The sequence below is a fragment of the Apus apus genome, chromosome 24 (assembly GCF_020740795.1).
Source record: "Apus apus isolate bApuApu2 chromosome 24, bApuApu2.pri.cur, whole genome shotgun sequence".
NCBI classification, from domain to species: domain Eukaryota; kingdom Metazoa; phylum Chordata; class Aves; order Apodiformes; family Apodidae; genus Apus; species Apus apus.
Window position 1 is genome coordinate 3481589 of NC_067305.1, and position 19929 is coordinate 3501517.

Consider the following 19929-nt stretch of genomic DNA (forward strand, 5'->3'; position numbering starts at 1 on the left):
GGTTATTTCTCTGTTTGAATTTTCTCTTGCTCACTGCATCTCTTGCAAATGAATTCCACAATGCTTGAAGTGTTCATAAACTGAGCTGGATACCCCTGCTGGCAGGAGAACCAAGATATTGTTTCCTCACAGCGTGGGGCATTTACCAGATGGCAGAACAGTGTTTTCAATCAGAATTGTAGCTCCCAAGAAAAGAAATGCCTGAAACAGTCTGAAAGGGAGGAAACTAAAACTCATCAGCCTCTTAGATCACTGCATGGTCTTTTTTTTTTCCTGACAGTCTGTGGAAACTTGAAGCTTCCAGGGCTTTATCTCACTGACATCAAGTTCTCTGTAAGTTACTCTGGCAATGGTCTTACTTTAATAGAAAAGGGGACCTTAAAAGGAGAACATATATGATCTAATCTCTGATGAAATCAACGTTCCACTACTAGAATGATCTAGAATTGAGACTTATTTAAAGTGATTTGAGACCCTGGCCCAGGTTGCCCAGGGAAGCTGTGGCTGCCCCATCCCTGGCAGTGTTGAAGGGCAGGTTGGATGGGGCTTGGAGCAGCCTGGGCTGGTGGGAGGTGTCCCTGCCCATGCAGGGGGTTGGGACTGGATGATCTTGAAGGTCCCTTCCAACAGAAACCATTCTAGGATTCTATGATTCTGTGACCTGTGTAAAGATGCTTTTTCCAACACTCAGCCTTTCCTCCTGCTCCCTGCCAGGTCTGTCATGCCTGAGAGCCCTCTCAGGCTGTGGGAAGGGCTTGGTAGGTCCAAGTGAAGACTCTAGTGCATCCACAGGGGGAAAAAAATGACTTTCTGGGAAGGCAAAGGCTTTGGATCTGGGAGGAAACGGAGCCTGAGGGCTGCAGGTCACAGGTCAGAGTCAAGGCTTTGTTCAGTGACCCTCACCTGACCTTTGGGACCAACCTCACCTGGGCCAGAAACTTCCAACCTGCCACCCGGGGCTGAGCTGCGGGATCCCCGCCGGGTCCCAAGAAAGGAGGGGAGCAAGGAAGGAGCTTCCGTGTGCCGGAAGGGGGGGGTTGGGCGGGTGCCGAGTTGGTGGTTTTTCACGTGAGAAGTTGGTTCCGTGGGTGCAGGGAAACCCCCTTCGTGCTCTTCCCTGCTCCTCGTGTCCCCTTGGTCCCCGGAGCAGCAGCTCAGCGCGGCCTGCCCGGGTCGCTGCCTCGCTGCAGCAATTCCGGCCCCGCCGCCATTCCCGCCTTCCCGCCGCCATTCCTGCCTCCCTAGCCCCGGAATCTCTTCCTCCCCCCACCCCTCAACGGTCGATTTTCATGTTTTGATCCTTCTTTTGAAACCGATTCTTCTGAGATACCCCTCGGTCACCCCCTGCCTACAGCTCACTCCACCCAATGGCCCAACTCGCTCATGTTTAACGTCCTTGGAGCGTTCATCATCTGGGGAGGAAAACATCCCCCGGGAACATCCCGGCCTTCCCGGATCATCCAGGCCACGTTTCCACCGGCAGGGCCGTGGTGCACAAGCCCCAGAGGGAGCTGGAGCCAAGAGCCCGGGAGGTTAGAGGCCTCTAATGGGTTATTCGGGTTATTCGCATTATTCCGATTATTCCGATTATTCGCATGGCGGGGCCTGGAGCTCCCGGGGGATGCCGGGGGGGTGCACCGGGAAGGTGGATGTGAGGAGGGAATCATTCGGGTCTCCCGCTGGCTGCTGCCGGGGCTCTCCGTGACCCGGTTTGCAGAACAATAACCGGCCCCGTGGCCGTGGCGAGGGGCTTTCCCGGAGCCCACTCACTGCGGGACCCCCGGGGGGTTTCGCCACCCGCGGGGCAGGGGGGACCGGGCCACGTTGTTCTCCGGGGACCCCCGGGGATCACCGGTTTCCCTCCCCCCCTCCCGGCCCCGTTCCCGGGAGGCGGCCCCGCCCCGCCCGCTCGTTCCCGCCAGCGGCGGCCAATGGGCGCGCGCCCGCCGCGCACGGGGCTTTTCCGCGCCAAACTCCAAAGCCCGGGAGAGCCCGGGAGAGCGCGGGCGGCGGCCGCGGGGCAGCACCGGCCTCCAGCACCGGTGAGTCCCGCCGCGGGACGGGCAGGATGGCGGGGCTGGGCGGGGAGCGGCTCCGCGGTGCCCCAGCCGGTGCCCCAGCCGGTGACAGCTGCCGGGACGCGGGGCCGCTGCCGCCCCCGGCTCGGGGCGGGTCTCCCCGGGGGGTGACGGTAACGGTGCCGGTTGGCGGGACGCGTCGCTCGGGGACCGTGGCAGCGGGATCGATTTCCCCGCCGCCGAAACGGGAGGGCGGGTGGAACCGGGAGGGGCGGCGGGGGTGCCGGGGGTACCGATGAGCGAGGGTACCGGCGGGTGGGGGTACCGGGGATACCGGCATCGCCCCGCTCGGCTCTCGGGGCCGCTCCGGGGGTCGCCGACACCCCCCGTTGTTTTCCGGGTGGGAACCAAAGCGATTCCTCCCCCACCCGGCTGGTTACGAGGCCGCGGCCACCGCGGTGCCCTCCGGGGCCCGCCCCGTGTCCCTCCCTTCCCGGGGGGGTGTCTCCCCCCGGGGCACGGGTGGGGTCGGCCGGTTGGTCTCGGCCCCTTTAAGACAACCCGCTCCCCCCTCCCGTATTTATCCTTTTCCTCATTTGCATAACCACGCGAGACTTGGCGCGGGGAGGGTGGGGGCGGCGGCGTTTCAATTGTGGCGCGAGATACGGTTGGCGCGCGCGAGGGGCACGAGCGTAACCGGAGCCGTTAGAGCCCGGCGTGGGAGGGGCGGGATTAAAACCTGCGCCGACCAATCACCGGCCGAGCCGGCCGGGCTGCCGGCCAATCGGCTGAAAGGAGGAGGAGATATAAAGGGGGCGGGTGGGGGGGCCGGCCTGGCGGGCCGGGGCGGCGGGTTGAGCGGGCCCATTGATCCGGGCCCGGCGGGCCGGTTCCGGCTGGTTTTGTGCCCTTTTTGTGCTTCAGCACCCTCTGTTTAGTCTTATTTCCTCTACTTAACCCCCCCCCGGCCTCTCCTCCCCGGTGTTGCGGGCCCCAGCCGCCATGTGGATCCAGGTGCGCACCATGGACGGGAAGGAGACTCACCGCGTGGATTCGCTCTCCAAGCTCACCAAGGTGGAAGGGCTCAGGCTACGGATACACGAGGTTTTCGGGGTCGAACCACACCGGCAACGGTTGTTTTACCGCGGCAAACAGGTACCGGAGCAAGGGGGGGAGGTTTGACAGCCCCAAACCCTCAATAACAGGGGGGGCGGGGGGACCCGCAGCCGCCTCAGGCCCCAAACCCACCCCCCAAACCCGCTCCCCCTCCAGCTGGGCAGGGAGATCTTCATGTATTTTATTCTTAATTCCCTGAAAACGGGATCTTTTGCTGCCATCTAGTGACTCCCGGCCTCCTTTTCCCCCGCTTCTCGGGCGGTGGGTTTGCAAGGAGAAGGGGGCTCAGCGAGGTCCAGTCGCAAAAGTTGTTTTTTTAATCCTTATTTTTCACCTAGTGCGTTGTTTTCCTGTCTTGAAAGTCTTTGGAAAGGCAGGGATTAAAATACAGATATGACCGGTCTGGAAGTTTTGGAGCATGGCAAGTTTTCCCCCCTCTCAAGGAGTTAAAGGTCCCGTTTTCTGGTTTTCTTGGGGAAATGCGAATAGCAGCTCGTGGGTTTTAAGTTCTGCTCTGAAATCAGCACCTTATTAGCTCCAGAACTCGCTGTAGAATCCAGAGTGGCTCAGGAGTGTGTTATGTTCTTGTTTGGTCTATTTACCACCAGGGTTTTACAGCCCTTTGCTTCCACATGAGTTAGTGATGTATCTAACAAGAAAACTGAAACCGTTTTCAGGTACTTTTTCCATATCCTGTGTAGTTAAAGACACTTCAGAAGCTTTTGAACCGGTGGTTGGTTGTTCAGATAAATTAATTTGATAAAGAGTGGGATAACTTGCACTGCAGTTGATACTGGGAGGTGAGTGGAGCTTAGCAATTTCCAGTTGCTTTTTTCCCCACCTTTCCCTCCGTTTTGGGATGGCTGTGTGTTCCAGCCAGCAGGTGTGACTGCAGGATGTGGAAATACACCTGGAGTGCTTTCATCTGACCAGCTTGGGTACCTGTAGTGCTAAAAAAAGGCTCGTGGGAGCGTTGAGCATCTCTGGAGGGCTGTGATTGTGGCTGGAATGAGGTGATCAGGGAGGGCTGACCCAGGGCACCCAGCAGCTCTCAGCCCAGCTCTCACGGAGCCAAGCTGAGCAGATTTTTGGTACAAGTGGGAACTTTTTCCACTGAGGATGCACTTCCCTTAGAGCAAGAATTCCTCTCTGTGTAATTCCAGTAGCTCTGAGCTTAGGCGTGGTTTGAGACAGGAACGTTTATCCCGTGTCAGCCTCTAACCCCTCTTAGTCATCGCTCCCCTGCTGTGCTTTGTCTGGCTTTTTGAATCCGTAGAAATGTTCTTCTTACTTAGAGGTTTAAAATGACGTTGGGAAAAGACTCGTTAGTTAAATAACTGCCTCCTTTGTTAGAGGCACATCTTCAGAGGCTGGCAATTCTTTCAGGCAGTCTTTTAAACCCCTGTGGTTTCATGTTCTGGTTGTCATGCTGGCTCTGCTCTTCCATTTCTGTTTGCACCTGTTGTCACTTGTGTTCCTCGGTGATAACTGCCCTCGATAACCATCCTGTGCTTGTGATGTTGTCTCTTTGTTAAGGAGAAACAACCCCTTTCTGGTGTGTTCTCTGGTATCTCAGGGAGTTTTCATCCCTCAAGCAGAAAAAAAATCAAGTCCAGATCACTTCCTTGTGCAGTCAGATTTCCAGGGATTGTTCCGTAGTCATTTAATGCCATAAATCAGGCTTGGAATTATCATAAGGATTCCTGTGAAGTGTAAATTTTTGTGGTTTTGCTCTGTTTCCCCCTGATAGAGAACAAAGCTCTGGGGATTGCTTTTTTTCTGGTGGTTTGGACTGGAAGGGGATGATCATTTCCTGTATAATTTCTTAGTCAGACCTTAAATATGTGGTGAAGCTTGTCTCAACTTCTAGCTGCACTGTGGTCTGCAGTGCTGCTTTTTAACTCTCAAATGGTCCTGCCCCTCTGAGTTCCTGAAGGGTAATTGAGAGACCTCTTTGGGCCTCTGTTTGCAGGGGTAGGATCTTGATTTGACTACATCCTTCCACAAAGAACTCTGAGAATTAGAGAGGGTGTGAAGTCAGGACATGCCTGGCAGTGTTAAAAAGTGATGGGGTGGTTTCAAGTTGCATTGAGTCTTTTAATTTCTCTTACTTTCGATGGAAAAATGGTGTGTTTGCCCAGAGATAAGCAGGTGATTAACTCTTTGGCTTCTCCTTAATGCCACATGTCACAGAGCAATGTTGTAACAATGATCTGGAGCACACACAGTTACAATACAAAGATCAGTTTGTGTCCAAGGGACTTGTCTGAATTAAAGAAGTTTTGAGTTTGTATGTAATGTGGAATTTTCTTGAAATCCTGATAGGGATGTTGGGGATCTGTAGTTTTTTAAGTCCTTCTTCCCAGAAATGATACTTCTAGGGAATTTACTGCAAACCTTCTCAGATCTCCTAGAATTCTGTGGCTTAATCTGGGTAGCAAGTTTACCACCATGTGGAGTTCTTGTTCTTTGAGCTTGTAGAGTCCAAAACAAGAACATTTTAAATAGGAAGAACAATGATCTATAAGTAACTGTGATGCTGAAGAGCTGCCAAGTTCCTTGATTGTTAATGGTTTTCAAGCAGTGTGGTTGATCTTGGCTCATAGAGACAATTACAGCATCTTGGGTGGTTTGGAATTGGAAAAATCTCTGTTGGGTGAAATAACTAAATTATTTTAATACTTCTTACAAGGCTATAGTGAGAGGACAAGGGGGGATGGATGAAAACTGGGAGAGGGAGATTGAGGTGAGACATGAGGAGGGAATTCTGGAGTGTGAGGGTGGTGAGAGCCTGGCCCAGGTTGCCCAGGGAAGCTGTGGCTGCCCCATCCCTGGCAGTGTTGAAGGGCAGGTTGGATGGGGCTTGGAGCAGCCTGGGCTGGTGGGAGGTGTCCCTGCCCATGCAGGAGGTTGGGACTGGATGATCTTTAAGGTCCCTTCACACCCAAACCATTCTCTGATCCTCCTCTGCTCCTCCTCTCCCTGCAGATGGAGGATGGTCACTCCCTGTTTGATTACAGTGTGGGACTGAACGATATTGTGCAGCTCTTGGTCAGACAAAGCCCAGCAGTGCTTCCTGCTGTCAGCAAGGAAAAGGATTCCGAGCTCTCTGACACAGACTCTGGCTGTGGCTCAGGCCAAAGTGAATCTGACAAAAGCTCCCACAATGGGGAAGGTGCCATGGACCTGGAGGGACAGCCCAGCACAGCAGCACAGCCCGACTGGACTGACCCAGGAATTGGCCTCTATAAGGTGAGGCATTAAAATAACTAAGATGACTGAAAACTGCACTTGGGGGAGGTGGGGGGAATTGTTTCTCTGCAGTGGAGAATTTCATGCCTCAATTTGTGTGGGTGTTTTCTTTTTTTGCTTCATTTTTCCAAGAAAAAACAACAAAAAAAGTGCCAACCAACCCACAAATCAGTTAAATGCAACATGTTGGAGGTCAAAAAATCTGATTTTTCATTTTGTCCTCTGAACTAAAGCTACAATACATTCATTGATTTTTTTTTTAAAAAAAGCATTGAGAGGGCCTGGTTTTATTTAAAAAAGTTTCCCACTAGTTTTGCTTGAAGTCACTTCATTTGTCCAAGCTGAAACTTTCTTGAATGAACAAAAGAAAATCTCAACCAGCTGCTCAGAATCATTTTATTTGTAAGTTGAATGGATTTTATGACAGATCTAGTGATGTCTTTGCCAACCTATGAGTAAGACAGTTCTGAAAGTCTGTTCCAGACTAACTAGAAATGGTTTGTGCTTGATAAGGAAGATGTACACACATGGGTGCAGAATGGATTTTTAGCCTTAGAGGTTCAACCTGAGAAGATGGGATCAGGAAGGCAGATCAGGGAGGGTAGTGAGAGGACAAGGGGGGATGGATGAAAACTGGCAGAGGGAGATTGAGGTGAGACATGAGGAGGGAATTCTGGAGTGTGAGGGTGGTGAGAGCCTGGCCCAGGTTGCCCAGGGAAGCTGTGGCTGCCCCATCCCTGGCAGTGTTGAAGGGCAGGTTGGATGGGGCTTGGAGCAGCCTGGGCTGGTGGGAGGTGTCCCTGCCCATGCAGGGGGGTTGGGACTGGATGATCTTGAAGGTCCCTTCCAACCTTCACCCTTCTGTAATTCTAAAGCAAAAGAAATGTATGTTAAATGTATGTTAAATAGTTTGATATTGGTGAAGGTCTTGAGGTGGTTAAGTCTTCAATTAGACTTGGAAACTAATGCTTACTTTGAAAGTCCATCTTGGTGAGCTGTCTGCTTTGCTCTGTGTAGATCAATGACTTGGTTGATGCTCGAGATATGAATATGGGAGCGTGGTTTGAGGCCCAGGTTGTAAATGTATCCAGAAGAAAACCTACAAAAGACTCAGCTGGCAGCTGCACAGGTTCTGATCAGCCACCAACCATTCCTGAAGAAGATGTAATATATCATGTGAAATATGAAGAGTGAGTTTTGTTATCTTCTTGGCTGATAAGATACTCCCTCCCTGGAGGTGTTCAAGGGCAGGTTGGATGAGGCTTGTGCAGCCTGGTTTGGTGGGAGGTGTCCCTGCTCAGAGCAGGGAGGTGAGAACCTGGTGATCTTTAAGGTCCCTTCCAACCTTCACCATCCTGTGGTTCCAATAAAGTCTTTTGGATCATGATGGGAATGTTTATTGTAGAGATCCACAAAGTAAAACCAAGCTGGGCTGACTCAGTAGTTACATTATTGAGCCCTGTGAAGTGCAAGTTTGTCAGTTGGAATTCCAACTAGAATTCCAGTGGGTTGGAATCATGTTTTTAGAAACACAAAATGCCATTCTCCAAGTTATAAATGGGCTACAAGAGTAGTAAAGTTAGACTGCTTGATTCTGACCGTGGGAGAAGAGGATGATATTCCTGAGGATGTTCCCACGTGGCATCAGTTCTTAAATTGTCCTGCCTGGATAAAATCCATCCCAACTTTGATGCTGAGTCTGATTTTTTTTTTTTCTCCTTTGTCCCACCACACCTTCCTTCTCCTTCAAGTTATCCAGAGAATGGAGTTGTACAACTGAATTCCAAGGACGTGCGGGCTCGTGCACGGACTATTTTGAAGTGGCACCAGCTGGAGGTAGGACAGGTGGTGATGGTCAACTATAATCCTGATGAACCCAAAGAGAGAGGTTTTTGGTACGATGCGGAGATTCTGCAAAAAAGGGAAACGAAAATGGTCAAGGAGCTAAATGCAAAGATTTTACTTGGGTAAGCAAATGAATCATGTGGAGTAAAATTGACTTCCCCGACTCTTGCTCAAGCTTTTCTGAGGGATTCTGCTGGAAAAAAAAAACAATGTGTCAAGTGGAGAGAGGTGAAGGTGGGGCTCTCAGCTTCAGGGGAAACTAAGTATATATTTTTTTATGGGAAGTTTCACAGGGTTGCCAGTGTTGCCCCTTTTTCCTCTCACCCCCGTGATTTTGACTTGGTAACTGTGAACAATACAAGGGGAGTTGGCATGTAAGGGGGGAGCAGTCACTGAGGATAAACTGGATCCTCATTGAGACAAGAGGGGCTACACTGGAACTGCATGAAAATGCTTTGATTGGGGGTGATTTGTCATGTCCCAGATGATGTGATGCTAGAAGAGGTTTGTTGTGCTGTGGGACTCCCCCCAGAGCAGCCTGCCCTGCTGGTGTTGTCAATTCCTGCTGGGTGAAGCTTTCAAAGTGTGGGTGTTTTTTTTTTTTACTTTTGCCAACTTCTCCTTCCAGGGATGCTGGTGATTCCTTGAATGACTGCAGAATCATATTAGTGGATGAAATTTATAAAATTGAAGAACCAGGCAGTACTTGTCCACTTACTGCCCGTCCATTAAAACGTGAGTGTGTTCCACAGTTCTTGCATGTGATGTTCTGCTAATTGTCTTTGTGAAGATCAAAGCTCTGAGAGCTCCAAGACACTTGTGACTCCTTTGACTGTTTCCAGTGTCTCTTGGGACTTTCTGGAGACCAAAGTAGACTGTGGTTTCTTTGTCACTAACAGGACAAAGTGGACCTGTGTGTAAAGCTTGTAAGGACAACCCCAACAAGACCTGCAGAATTTGTGCTTGCCATATCTGTGGAGGTAAACAAGATCCAGATAAACAGCTAATGTGTGATGAGTGTGATATGGCTTTCCACATCTACTGCCTCAACCCTCCCCTTAGTTGTATACCAGATGATGAGGATTGGTAAGTCCTAAGCACGTGTGTGTGGTATCACTATTACCATCTCATTAGGAGCAGGAAGTGAGGTCTAGTGCTCCACGCTGCCCTTAGGTGGCAATAGTGTGACCATATGAGGTGGAGAGATGTTTGTTGGCAGGACTTCATGGCTTTTATAAGGGCTTGTAGTGAGAGGACAAGGGGGGATGGATTAAAACTGGAAGAGGGAAGTTGAGGTGAGACATGAGGAGGAAATTCTGGAGTGTGAGGGTGGTGAGAGCCTGGCCCAGGTTGCCCAGGGAAGCTGTGGCTGCCCCATCCCTGGCAGTGTTGAAGGGCAGGTTGGATGGGGCTTGGAGCAGCCTGGGCTGGTGGGAGGTGTCCCTGCCCATGCAGGGGTCTGGATCTAGATGATCTTGAAGGTCCCTTCACACCCAAACCATTTCATGGTTCTGTGATTTTTCTTCAGTGAGAGTATATTTTAAGAGAAGCTTTCAAACTTCTTTTCCTGGTTTTGGGATCCTTGTGCCTATTCAAAGCGAAGTGGAACTACCTGGAACCCAAAAGCAAAACTGATTGACCCAGGAGGTTTAACTTGTGCAGTGGTTTTTAGGGATCACTTACAGGTTGTCCCCAGGCCCCATCACCATGTTAGACTGGTGATGTATAGAGTTTTATATAGGAAATATGTATGGTGGTAGATCTAGACAGTGAAATATAGAGAGTGAAATAATCCTCTTTTACCCCTTGTGCCCCCTTTCAGGATTTTTATACCATGATTTTTATGATACTGTTGATTTCCTGACACATCTGCACTGACTCAGAAGATTGTGCAGGAACTGTAGCCAAAACAGGTCTAGCTCTGGGGAGTTAGTTTCTTTCACACAGGGCAATTGTAACATAACTCAGGATGTTTTGGTGAAGTGACCTTTCAAATAAATCTTTGCTGATAGATAATTTTGATTGACTTGATGACTTCAGGTATTGCCCCGAGTGTCGGAATGATGCAAGTGAGGTGGTTTTAGCAGGAGAGAAATTAAAAGCAAGTAAAAAGAAACAAAAGATGGCATCTGCTAATTCATCCTCACGGAGAGACTGGGGCAAGGTCAGTACAAAAGCTGTTTTATTTTGAAGAAAAGTGTGTGTTATTCCTTGTCATTCTTGGCTGATGGGTCTTGCTCTTTGAAACAGGGCATGGCATGTGTTGGTCGAACAAAGGAATGTACCATTGTCCCCTCCAACCACTATGGCCCAATTCCTGGCATTCCAGTTGGCACCATGTGGAAGTTCAGAGTTCAGGTATGAAGCTGAATCCTGGTCTGAGTCACTGTAGGGAAAAATGGGACTGATCCAGCTCTGAGGAGAAAACCTGAAACAGTTCATCTTGGAGTGTGTGTCACTGGATATATAAGTGCAGCAAGGAAGGAATTCTGGCTTTGTCTGGATCAAGTGTTCCATAACTAATGCTGCTTTGTCCAGGCCTTTCAAGTGCTGCTTCTTTAGTGCTTTTTTATTTTTTGGTAACTTAAAACCCCCAAACCAAACATGTACTTCCAGCAGTTTGTCCTGGAGATGTGCAGGATCTCCCACGTGTTCAGCTGGTGAGGGTCTCCCAGCTCTCCAGGTCTATCAACCTGAAGGGTTTCTCATCCTGTTAGAAAGCTGGAAAAGGAGCAGCACTGACTCAGCCAGATTTTGTTTTCAAGGTTCTTGCAAGTCTTTCAAAACCAATCCCCTTATGCAAACATTTAATTTTAATATCTATATTATTCTTCAATTCCTGGAGCTTTTTAATAACCAATCTCAGCGAGATTCATATTTCTAAATTTGTATCATAAAGTCTCCAATTTACTGAAATATCCAACACCTTTTTCAAAGCATTTTTCTTTCCCTTTCCTCTCCCTGGAGCTTTTTGGAGGACAGTGGTGAGAAGAGAGTTTCACCCAGTAATATATGCAAACCCAATGTGAAATTTTTAGCTCCAAGACCATCAGGTACTCCTTGTTTGAGGCTGTGGACAACAGTTGTCTGGAAAACTGTTGTTTTTTTTCCCCCTCCAGGTGAGTGAATCAGGTGTTCACAGGCCCCATGTGGCAGGTATCCATGGCAGAAGTAATGATGGTGCCTACTCCTTGGTTCTGGCAGGAGGCTATGAAGATGACATAGTAAGTGGACCTTGATTCTTTATGCTTGAGAACCAATCTCCTTTGTAGTTAACTCAGCCTGAGCCTGGGTTGTACTTTTTACACTCAATATAAAGGGATTTATTTCCCCATCTTGATGATACTGATGTTCTTCAGAACGAAAGTAGGCAAAGGAAAACTAGGATCCAGTAATATGTGCCAGCCTGAGAAACAGGATCATCTAAATCAATCTTAATATCTGAATGCCAGCTTTTGGTCCAAGAGTCCTTAGCTGCCTTTTTGGGGTCTCCATCACACCCACAGTCTTGCTGTGTCTGCTGCCAGATCTTCCCATGTCAGGAGCATCTTCAGAACAAGCCTAAGGACACAAGTCCTGTGTCTGAATATATGGTTTGGTTCTTCCAGCCACACCTAACCCTGACCAGGCTGGACCAGGCTCTGCTGCTCATTTTCCCTGCAGATGGTGGGCTCCTCACTCCTGCAGCCCCTTGCCCCCAGTGCCTGTTGGGTACCAGGAAGCTCAGCAGCTGCTCTAAGCCTGGATTCTGACTGCGAGGTCGTGGTGTCAGCCCTGAGGCACAAGTTACTTTATCCTTACTTGGAACGTGCTCCTGCACTTCCAGGCAGGTCCTGCGGGAGTGTTGTGCTGCTCTCCTGGCAGTGTCAGCAGGTGTGACAAGACCAGAGCTGTCCCCTTGGCTCTTCTCCCTTGGCATTGTAGGAGAGGGGACAGAAACTGAGGCTGGGAGCAAAAAGGAGGGAACCATCTTTCCTTTGTTGGTAACACCATGTGAAAGCTACTTGATTAAAAGACTCTTCTGCTTTTATTGCATCCTCTTTGTGCATGTGTTGAAACAAACCATCCCTCTGTGTTTCAGGATCATGGGAATTCCTTCACATACACAGGGAGTGGAGGGCGGGATCTCTCTGGAAACAAGCGCACGGCCGAGCAGTCCTGTGATCAAAAACTGACCAACATGAACAGGTTGGCAATGTTTGTGCTCCATTCCTGACCTGAGCAGCTGGGGGCCTGACAGGTTGCTTGTCACAAGAGCTGGGTTTGTCAAAGGAGAGTTGGGGTGTTCTGCCTGGAGAAGAGAAGGCTCCAGGGAGACCTTAGAGCACCTTCCAGGGCCTGAAGGGGCTCCAGGAAAGCTGGGGAGGGGCTTGGGACAAGGGCAGGGAGGGAGAGGACAAGGGGGGATGGATGAAAACTGGCAGAGGGAGATTGAGGTGAGACATGAGGAGGGAATTCTGGAGTGTGAGGGTGGTGAGAGCCTGGCCCAGGTTGCCCAGGGAAGCTGTGGCTGCCCCATCCCTGGCAGTGTTGAAGGGCAGGTTGGATGGGGCTTGGAGCAACCTGGGCTGGTGGGAGGTGTCCCTGCCTGTGCAGGGGGGGTTGGGACTGGGTGATCTTTAAGGTCCCTTCCAACCCAAACCATTCTATGAAAACAAACTGGCTAAGTGGAAAAAATGTGCAAATTAATTAGGACAATGTTGGAGGCTGCAGATCAGTTGCATGATGGAAATGCTTCGTGGAGTGACTGTTAAATGAAATGGAAGTTATATTAGTTTCACATTTAATATTGACTGAAGCTTGAGGAACAGAGTAATAAATAAGCAAAGAAGTTTTCATACTGTCATTTGAAGACCTTTGCAGCCACTAGGCACCTTGGGAGACTAGATCACTCATAATTCTGAACTGTTATTCTTACAAATAAGTGGACTTGAGTGGAGGAGGTGGCCCATGCAGGTACATGAGGGCAATGTAATTAAGAATCAGTGGATTTACAATTTGCTCTCCAGGCAGGAGCCTAAATTACCATCTCCCAGTGTTCTTAGTATTACACAAAATATTTGAGTCTTACTGCTTACCACAAACAAAAGGTTGGCTACATCCTTCTTCCTCAGAAGAGATTCAGAAAGGACTCCTGTGTCTGCAAGGAGGCAGTCGCTTCCAGTTTTTGTAGCCATTGCTGTGATTCTGAGGAGTTCAGGCTGGTCAATACAGGGGGTTGACTGGAGTTTCCTTGCAGAGCTCTGGCTCTGAACTGCAGTGCCCCCATCAACGACAAACATGGAGCTGAAGCCAAGGACTGGAGAGCTGGGAAACCCGTCCGAGTGGTGAGGAACGTGAAAGGAGGCAAACACAGCAAATATGCTCCTGTAGAAGGGAACAGATATGATGGAATATATAAGGTAAGAAAGATTTGAAGTCACCTACTGAATTAGGGAGAGGCAGTTTGGCTGAGGGGTTTCTGTGGTGAATGATGAGCTTGCATGTGACTTCTTTAGGTTGTGAAATACTGGCCTGAGACGGGGAAGTCTGGATTTCTAGTGTGGCGTTACTTGCTGAGGAGGGATGATGAAGAACCTGCTCCTTGGACCAAGGAAGGAAAGGACAGGATGAAAAAGCTTGGCCTAACAATGCAGGTACTTTTGGAACCCCAGCAGGGTTCCCCTGGACGATGAACTTGATGAATAGCAGGAATTATTCTATTACTCTTTCTTATTAAGGATGATCCTTGTGTAAGAATCAAGCCAGCCCCCTTAGACTGAGGGGGACACAAGTGCTTTCAGTTCTGTGGGTCATATGTTTTCTTTTTACATCAGGAGGCTAAAATGGACAAAACTCAGCTCTTGACTAGGATTTCTATAGTCTGAGTAAGTGCTTTACAAGAGCAGGGATGTGTTGGGTAACCTGGAGAACCCCTGGAGCCCTCCAGAGGTCATCCTGCTGACCTGCTGCAGCCTGCAAGTCTCTGCACTGGCATCTTTGCATTGGGTGCTTTTTATTTTGTGTTTTCCTCTAGTATCCTGAGGGATATTTGGAAGCTGTTGCAAGCAAAGATAAGGAAAAAGAAAATGATGAAGATGATGAGGAGTTTGATACCCCGGGGAAAGGAAAGAGGAAAAGGAAATTAGCAGGTTTGTGGAGTAGGCAAGTGGATATAGAAAGCCTTGTAGGTTTTTGTGCATTTTACCTAGTTCATATTTTCTGGTTGCCTTTTTTTTTTGTGTGTGTTCATTTAAAAAGTTGTGTTTTCTTTCAGGTGGGGAGGAAAAACTCATTACCTCTTCCACGGGGACTCCAAAGAAAACTAAAGTTGAGCCATACAAGCTGACATCTCAGCAAAAATCTCTTATCAAAAGTGATGAAGCCAATGAAAAATTGTGGAATGAAGTACTGGAAGCCCTCAAGGATGGACCAGTATGTCATGTTTTTCTTTCCAGAAGTCAAGTGACCATTATTTAGTGTATCCCTAGACAAAGAGCTCTTGGCTGCATAAGGAAACAGCCTCAGACCTAGAGCATTTTTTTTTCAGTATAGACTTTGACAGCATAGGTTGGACATGAGGAGGAAATTCTGGAGTGTGAGGGTGGTGAGAGCCTGGCCCAGGTTGCCCAGGGAAGCCCCATCCCTGGCAGTGTTGAAGGGCAGGTTGGATGGGGCTTGGAGTAGCCTGGGCTGGTGGGAGGTGTCCCTGCCCATGCAGGGGGGTGGGACTGGATGCTCTTGGAGGTCCCTTCCAACCCAAACCATTCCATGATGAATTTAAAGTCCTGTATTTGAGGTCACTAAGAAGGATAAGAACTTATCCATGTGATTCTTTTTTTCCTTGTTGAACTTCAGAAAACATTTTTATGTCTGAAGTAATCCCTTGCATTTAATGTGGGGCAGGGTTGGTTTGGGGGGATTTTTTGGCTGTGTCTTCTAGCAGGTACTACCACTAACTGGCTTCAAATGTTCTCTGGACAGAAATTTCTAAACAAAGTGGAAGAGGCCTTCTTGTGTATTTGCTGCCAGGAGGTCGTGTTTCGGCCAGTCACAACTGTGTGCCAGCACAACGTGTGCAAGGTGGGTAGTGGATCCAACTCTTGGAGTCCTGTGGAGTCAATAACCCTTGAACTGACTTGATTTAGTGCTGAGAGAGGTGGGAGTAGTTGTAGGTTTGGGTTTTTCTGGTCCTAGTTAGTCCTGTAGTATGAGGCAGGTTAAAGCTTTATGGCTTGATGAAAATTCTTTGGTGTAGAGAAGTCTGGGCTTTACAGGAAGTTCCATTTCATGTTGTTCTGTCCCATTCTGGATAGACTTGGTGGAAACTTCCATGGAATTCCAAGGAAAAAGGAAGCCCTGGAGCTGAAGGCAGCCTATTGAGTAGGAAGATCATTCCTCTTAGAGCTTATAGGCCACCTAAGTTGGACAGTGGTGATTGGGCTAGATGATCTTAAAGGTCTTTTCCAACCTAAATGATTCTAGGATGATTTTAAAAAATGATGAGACCCTCAGCTGGCTCAGTGACACTGCCAGGTGACACTGAGGGGTGTGACTGTTCCACAGTGTGTGGGCTTTGGGTTTGTTTTGAGGAATGATGCAAGGTGGTTTTGCAGAAGCTCCAACAGCCTTTAACAGCTGCAGTTGTTGATCTTTAGACATGTCATTGAACAAAAAAGCTCCACCCTACACCCAAATGCTGCCCCCAAGACCACCGTGCTCTGCTGAAGCACATGTCATGGAGGAGGTTCTCTCCAGCCTTGTGCTGCTCTCAGCCTTTCTCAGCTCTGGCCCATCTGTGGGAGAACTAGGATATAAAAGGAATGTCAGGCCTTCCAGTGCCTGAAGGGGCTCCAGGAAAGCTGGGGAGGGGCTTGGGACAAGGGCAGGGAGGGAGAGGACAAGGGGGGATGGATGAAAACTGGCAGAGGGAGATTGAGGTGAGACATGAGGAGGGAATTCTGGAGTGTGAGGGTGGTGAGAGCCTGGCCCAGGTTGCCCAGGGAAGCTGTGGCTGCCCCATCCCTGGCAGTGTTGAAGGGCAGGTTGGATGGGGCTTGGAGCAACCTGGGCTGGTGGGAGGTGTCCCTGCCCATGCAGGGGGCTGGATCTAGATGCTCTTGAAGGTCCCTTCCAACCCAACCCATCCCCTGATCCTCACTGCAGGCTTTGCAATAGAAGCTAAAAGCCACATCTGTTTCTTAACCAATTCTTTCTGTTGTCCTTCCCCAGGATTGTTTGGACAGGTCCTTCAAAGCTGAGGTTTACAGCTGCCCAGCCTGTCGCTACAACCTGGGCAAAAATGACCCCCTGCAGGTGAACGAGACCCTGCAGAGCCTCCTGAGCCAGCTCTTCCCTGGGTACGGCAACGGGCGGTGACTCTGGAAAGCACTTGGAATTTTCTCCTGTTCAGACTTATTCATGGGTTTTCAATGGGCTTAATTTAAAAAAAAAAAACAAAACAACAAACCAACAACAAACCAACACAACCAAGTAGTCTGTGTTCTCCCAGTCCCCTAAAAAAAGTTTTCAAGTCTTCCTTGTTTTTAAAAAAAACGAGAAAACTTCCAGGAATTCCCTTTTTCTGTCCTTGTGGCTTTTGTTTTTCTGCTAAATACTGAACTCTGCAGATTCTTATTTTTCTTTTTTCCTCTCCCAACTCATCAGCACAGAATTCTCCTTGTTTTTAAGGGACTTAAAGTGCTTCTAGTGAGGCTGCTAATGATTGTGGTTCTCATGGTTCCCCCTTCCCTTTACCTCCCTTTTTTCTTTTTTTTTTAATTATTGGTTTTTAAATTAAAAAAAAAAAAAGGCCTGGTTGCTAGAACAATCTTCAGTGTTTGGGGATTTGGCCATCAAGGTAGATTTTTGTACATCACCTTGGCAGCATTTTCATGCTCAATTTGTACAAGGTAATTCCTAGCTTTTTTTTTTATCCACAAGTGGGTGGCTAGGATTTATTTTTGAAAAAAAAGCAAAAAAACCCACAAAAAACAAACACACAACAAAAAACCCCCACACCTGTTTTTTATACATTTGATAAACCTATCAAAAGCCATTTAGTGCTCATTTTATATATCAAAATAAATAAAAAATCAAGCTGCTTGCCTGTAGCCAAGGGATATGAAGTACTACCTCAGTTGGACTTCTTATTAGGGAACTATTTGTTCAGCCAGGTGCTGTTTTCTATCCAGAAATGCCATTGTGGAATATTCTAAAGCCATTCTTTTTAAGTGCCTTTTGTCCTTTTTTTTTTTTTTTTTAATTTTCCTGAAAGACTGGGCTCTGAACCACCAGATCTAGATATATATATATTTTTTTTCTCTTTTCATAAGCACTGAATTGTTTAAACTTGCCAACCAGATCCATAATTTTGGGGCTAAAATCTTTAACACTGTGGCTGGATGTGATTAGCATGGATTTGGATCAGGTTTCCTCTTAATTGGTAGGTGTATTATGGTAACATGCCTCTTTTATTAATTAGTTTTGCTGCATTTCTACTTGGAAATGGGAAAAGAACCAATTATGACTTTGTTATTGAGACTTTGTTAATTGTACAGGACCCCAAAAAGGTGGGTTTTGTGAATGGGTTGAATTTTTCTAACACGACCAAAGTTTGCAGTTTAATACCTCAGCAGGACAGGGATGGGTTTTAATCACACTTCACTGCAGACAGACTGGAACAAATGTGCCTATTTGTGGTTTTCTTAACTCTTACCCTTTTTAAAATTATAATGTTAATATGTTAGAGAGAAGAAGAAACGTTTTATAGGGGTTTTTTTGCTGAATTTGTCCATTTTTTTTGTACAATGTGCAAGTTGAAGTTCTCAAAATAAATATCTTTTCAGATGAAAGTGACTCTTTTCCTTTCGTACTTTTTATCTGAAATGTGTTTCTAGATCCAGCTGCTTGTGCTGGAATTTGGATTTATATTCCATTATGCTGAGCCTTTTATTGTCTGAAGTCTTATTATGATTTTTCACTACAAAGAAATGGGAAAAATACTAATTTGATATTCTTGCCTTCAGAATCTTTGCTTCCAGGTGCTACTGAAAGGCCTGTGTTGTGTTCAACTAAAAAAAAAACCTCAAAGACTCCCAAATTTTCTCTCTCTTTGGGGCATTCCCACAGTTTTAAAAGCCTAAATATCAGCTGGCAATTGGAATTGCCTTCATACTTAATAAGACCAAGAGTAAGAAGAACAAAATTGGTAGAATAAGACCAAAATTCCATGTTGTTTGGATGCATCACTTGGAGGGGTTTCTAGCAAGTACTGTGAGCATCTCCATCAACTTATCCAGCCAGTGAAATCAAACACTATTTTAAGGTTGTTAACATCAAACACTTTCAATTTCAGGTATTTAGATTTCCATGAAAATGTCCTTTCACCTTTTAATCTATATTGTGATGAGAAGAATTTGGGGTGAGTGGGTGAAAGTGAGGAGTTCTGTCTATTTACCTATTACCATGATTTCCTTGCTCTATTGTTTGATATTTGGAAAATAAACTTTTCCTACCTAGGTTTCAGTGTCCTGGGTGGTCAGCATTTGTTTTGGATGAATTAGGATTTTCCTGCAAATTAGATACTTGGTATTTTTGGGGCTTGGAGATCTCAACATGAAAGATCTACCAGGAAAATCACTGTGCTGAGAAGTGAGTTGGACAGGAAGGGAGTGTGTGTGTGTTCATGGTGGGAGATGACTGAGAAGATGCTTCACTTCCCCTCCATGTTTGTGGTGTAAAATTCTGGACTAAATATCCAATATATGATTTCAGTAAGTGTGTTGCAGATAAGGCAGCAAGAATAACTGTTGCAAAAAAGCCAGCCTAAAGATCTTCTAATTTGGGAATTCCCATCTCACTTCCCAGCACCGTGTACTGATTCCATGGTCTGCACAGATTTAATTGAGCAGAAATTAAACAATGCCCCTGATAGTTCTCCAGCCTGGCAGGCTTCCATGGTCCTGTAATGACAGCCTGTTGGAGAAGAGCTCTCTGGGTGGTGGTGGTGACTGCTGGAGGTGGCTACAGGTTCTCACCACGACTGGTGGCTTCTCTGCAGGAGGGGACATGGCAGCTGTGGGACAGGTCCTGGGGCAGCAGAAGGCCACAATCAGCTGGCCATAAGGCCATGGTACTGCTGTATTTTTGGTGGGCAAATAGGAATGAAGATGAGATTTACCTGGCTCTGACAGAGTGAAGTGGAGAAGCAGATTTGGTGCTCCCAGCAGCAGCTGATGGTTAACTTAGTATTTTTTCTTTGAAGCTCTAGGTACTGAAGTCTCCAAGGAGCCTCAAACTGCACCTGCTGCAGCCCTGACCTCAGCTGCTGGTGTCCATCCCACTGCTGAGGGGCTGGGGTTCCTCGGGGTGTTCCTCCTCCGGGGCTGCTGAGCGTGAGGAACCCCATGTGCCAACAGCAGCGTGGCTGGCGCTGATGGCGCTGTGACCGCCTCTAAACACACCAATGCCCCCTTTACCACCTTTGTGCTCCAGGTTTACCTCAGGAGCACTGACCGCCGCCTTCCTGAGGCCTGTGTGGGATCCCCCTCGGGGTGCCCCCCCCTCAGCCTGTACCGCCACGGCGCGGGGGCCGGGCGCCGGGCCGGGAGGAGCAGGGCCAAGGTGCCCGGTGTCCCCCCGGCCCCGCAGCCCGGTCCCGCCGCGGGGGGCGGTCCCTGCCCGCCCCGTTGGCGCAGCGCGGCCGCAGCCCCCCCCG

General features: G+C 48.2%; 1 protein-coding gene and 1 long non-coding RNA gene across 10 annotated transcripts in view; one reads left to right on the forward strand and one right to left on the reverse strand.

Moving 5' to 3' along the window:
* The window catches only part of UHRF1 (ubiquitin like with PHD and ring finger domains 1), a 73307-nt gene extending 55243 nt beyond the window's left edge, over nt 1-18064 (forward strand). For 7 of the 9 annotated variants that reach the window (XM_051639747.1, XM_051639752.1, XM_051639748.1 and 4 more), the window contains 16 exons: nt 3016-3173; nt 6123-6386; nt 7404-7576; nt 8138-8353; nt 8860-8966; nt 9131-9317; nt 10272-10395; nt 10482-10589; nt 11351-11455; nt 12313-12419; nt 13471-13633; nt 13730-13867; nt 14248-14362; nt 14488-14645; nt 15195-15293; nt 16443-18064. In XM_051639747.1, coding sequence (XP_051495707.1) covers nt 3021-3173; nt 6123-6386; nt 7404-7576; nt 8138-8353; nt 8860-8966; nt 9131-9317; nt 10272-10395; nt 10482-10589; nt 11351-11455; nt 12313-12419; nt 13471-13633; nt 13730-13867; nt 14248-14362; nt 14488-14645; nt 15195-15293; nt 16443-16589 — 2364 coding nt within the window. In that variant the 5' untranslated portion in view covers nt 3016-3020 and the 3' untranslated portion in view covers nt 16590-18064. Of the gene's footprint in view, nt 1-1979; nt 2043-3015; nt 3174-6122; nt 6387-7403; nt 7577-8137; nt 8354-8859; nt 8967-9130; nt 9318-10271; nt 10396-10481; nt 10590-11350; nt 11456-12312; nt 12420-13470; nt 13634-13729; nt 13868-14247; nt 14363-14487; nt 14646-15194; nt 15294-16442 lie in introns of those variants that run through there. The other 2 variants (XM_051639754.1, XM_051639755.1) reach the window with 2 other exon arrangements.
* On the reverse strand, nt 8207-19685 carry LOC127394068 (uncharacterized). The gene is made up of 3 exons (XR_007891593.1): nt 19393-19685; nt 13310-13598; nt 8207-8297 (listed from the first exon to the last, which is right to left on the reverse strand). It is a non-coding gene; the product is annotated as an uncharacterized LOC127394068 (long non-coding RNA).
* Between the last annotated feature and the right edge of the window lie 244 nt (nt 19686-19929).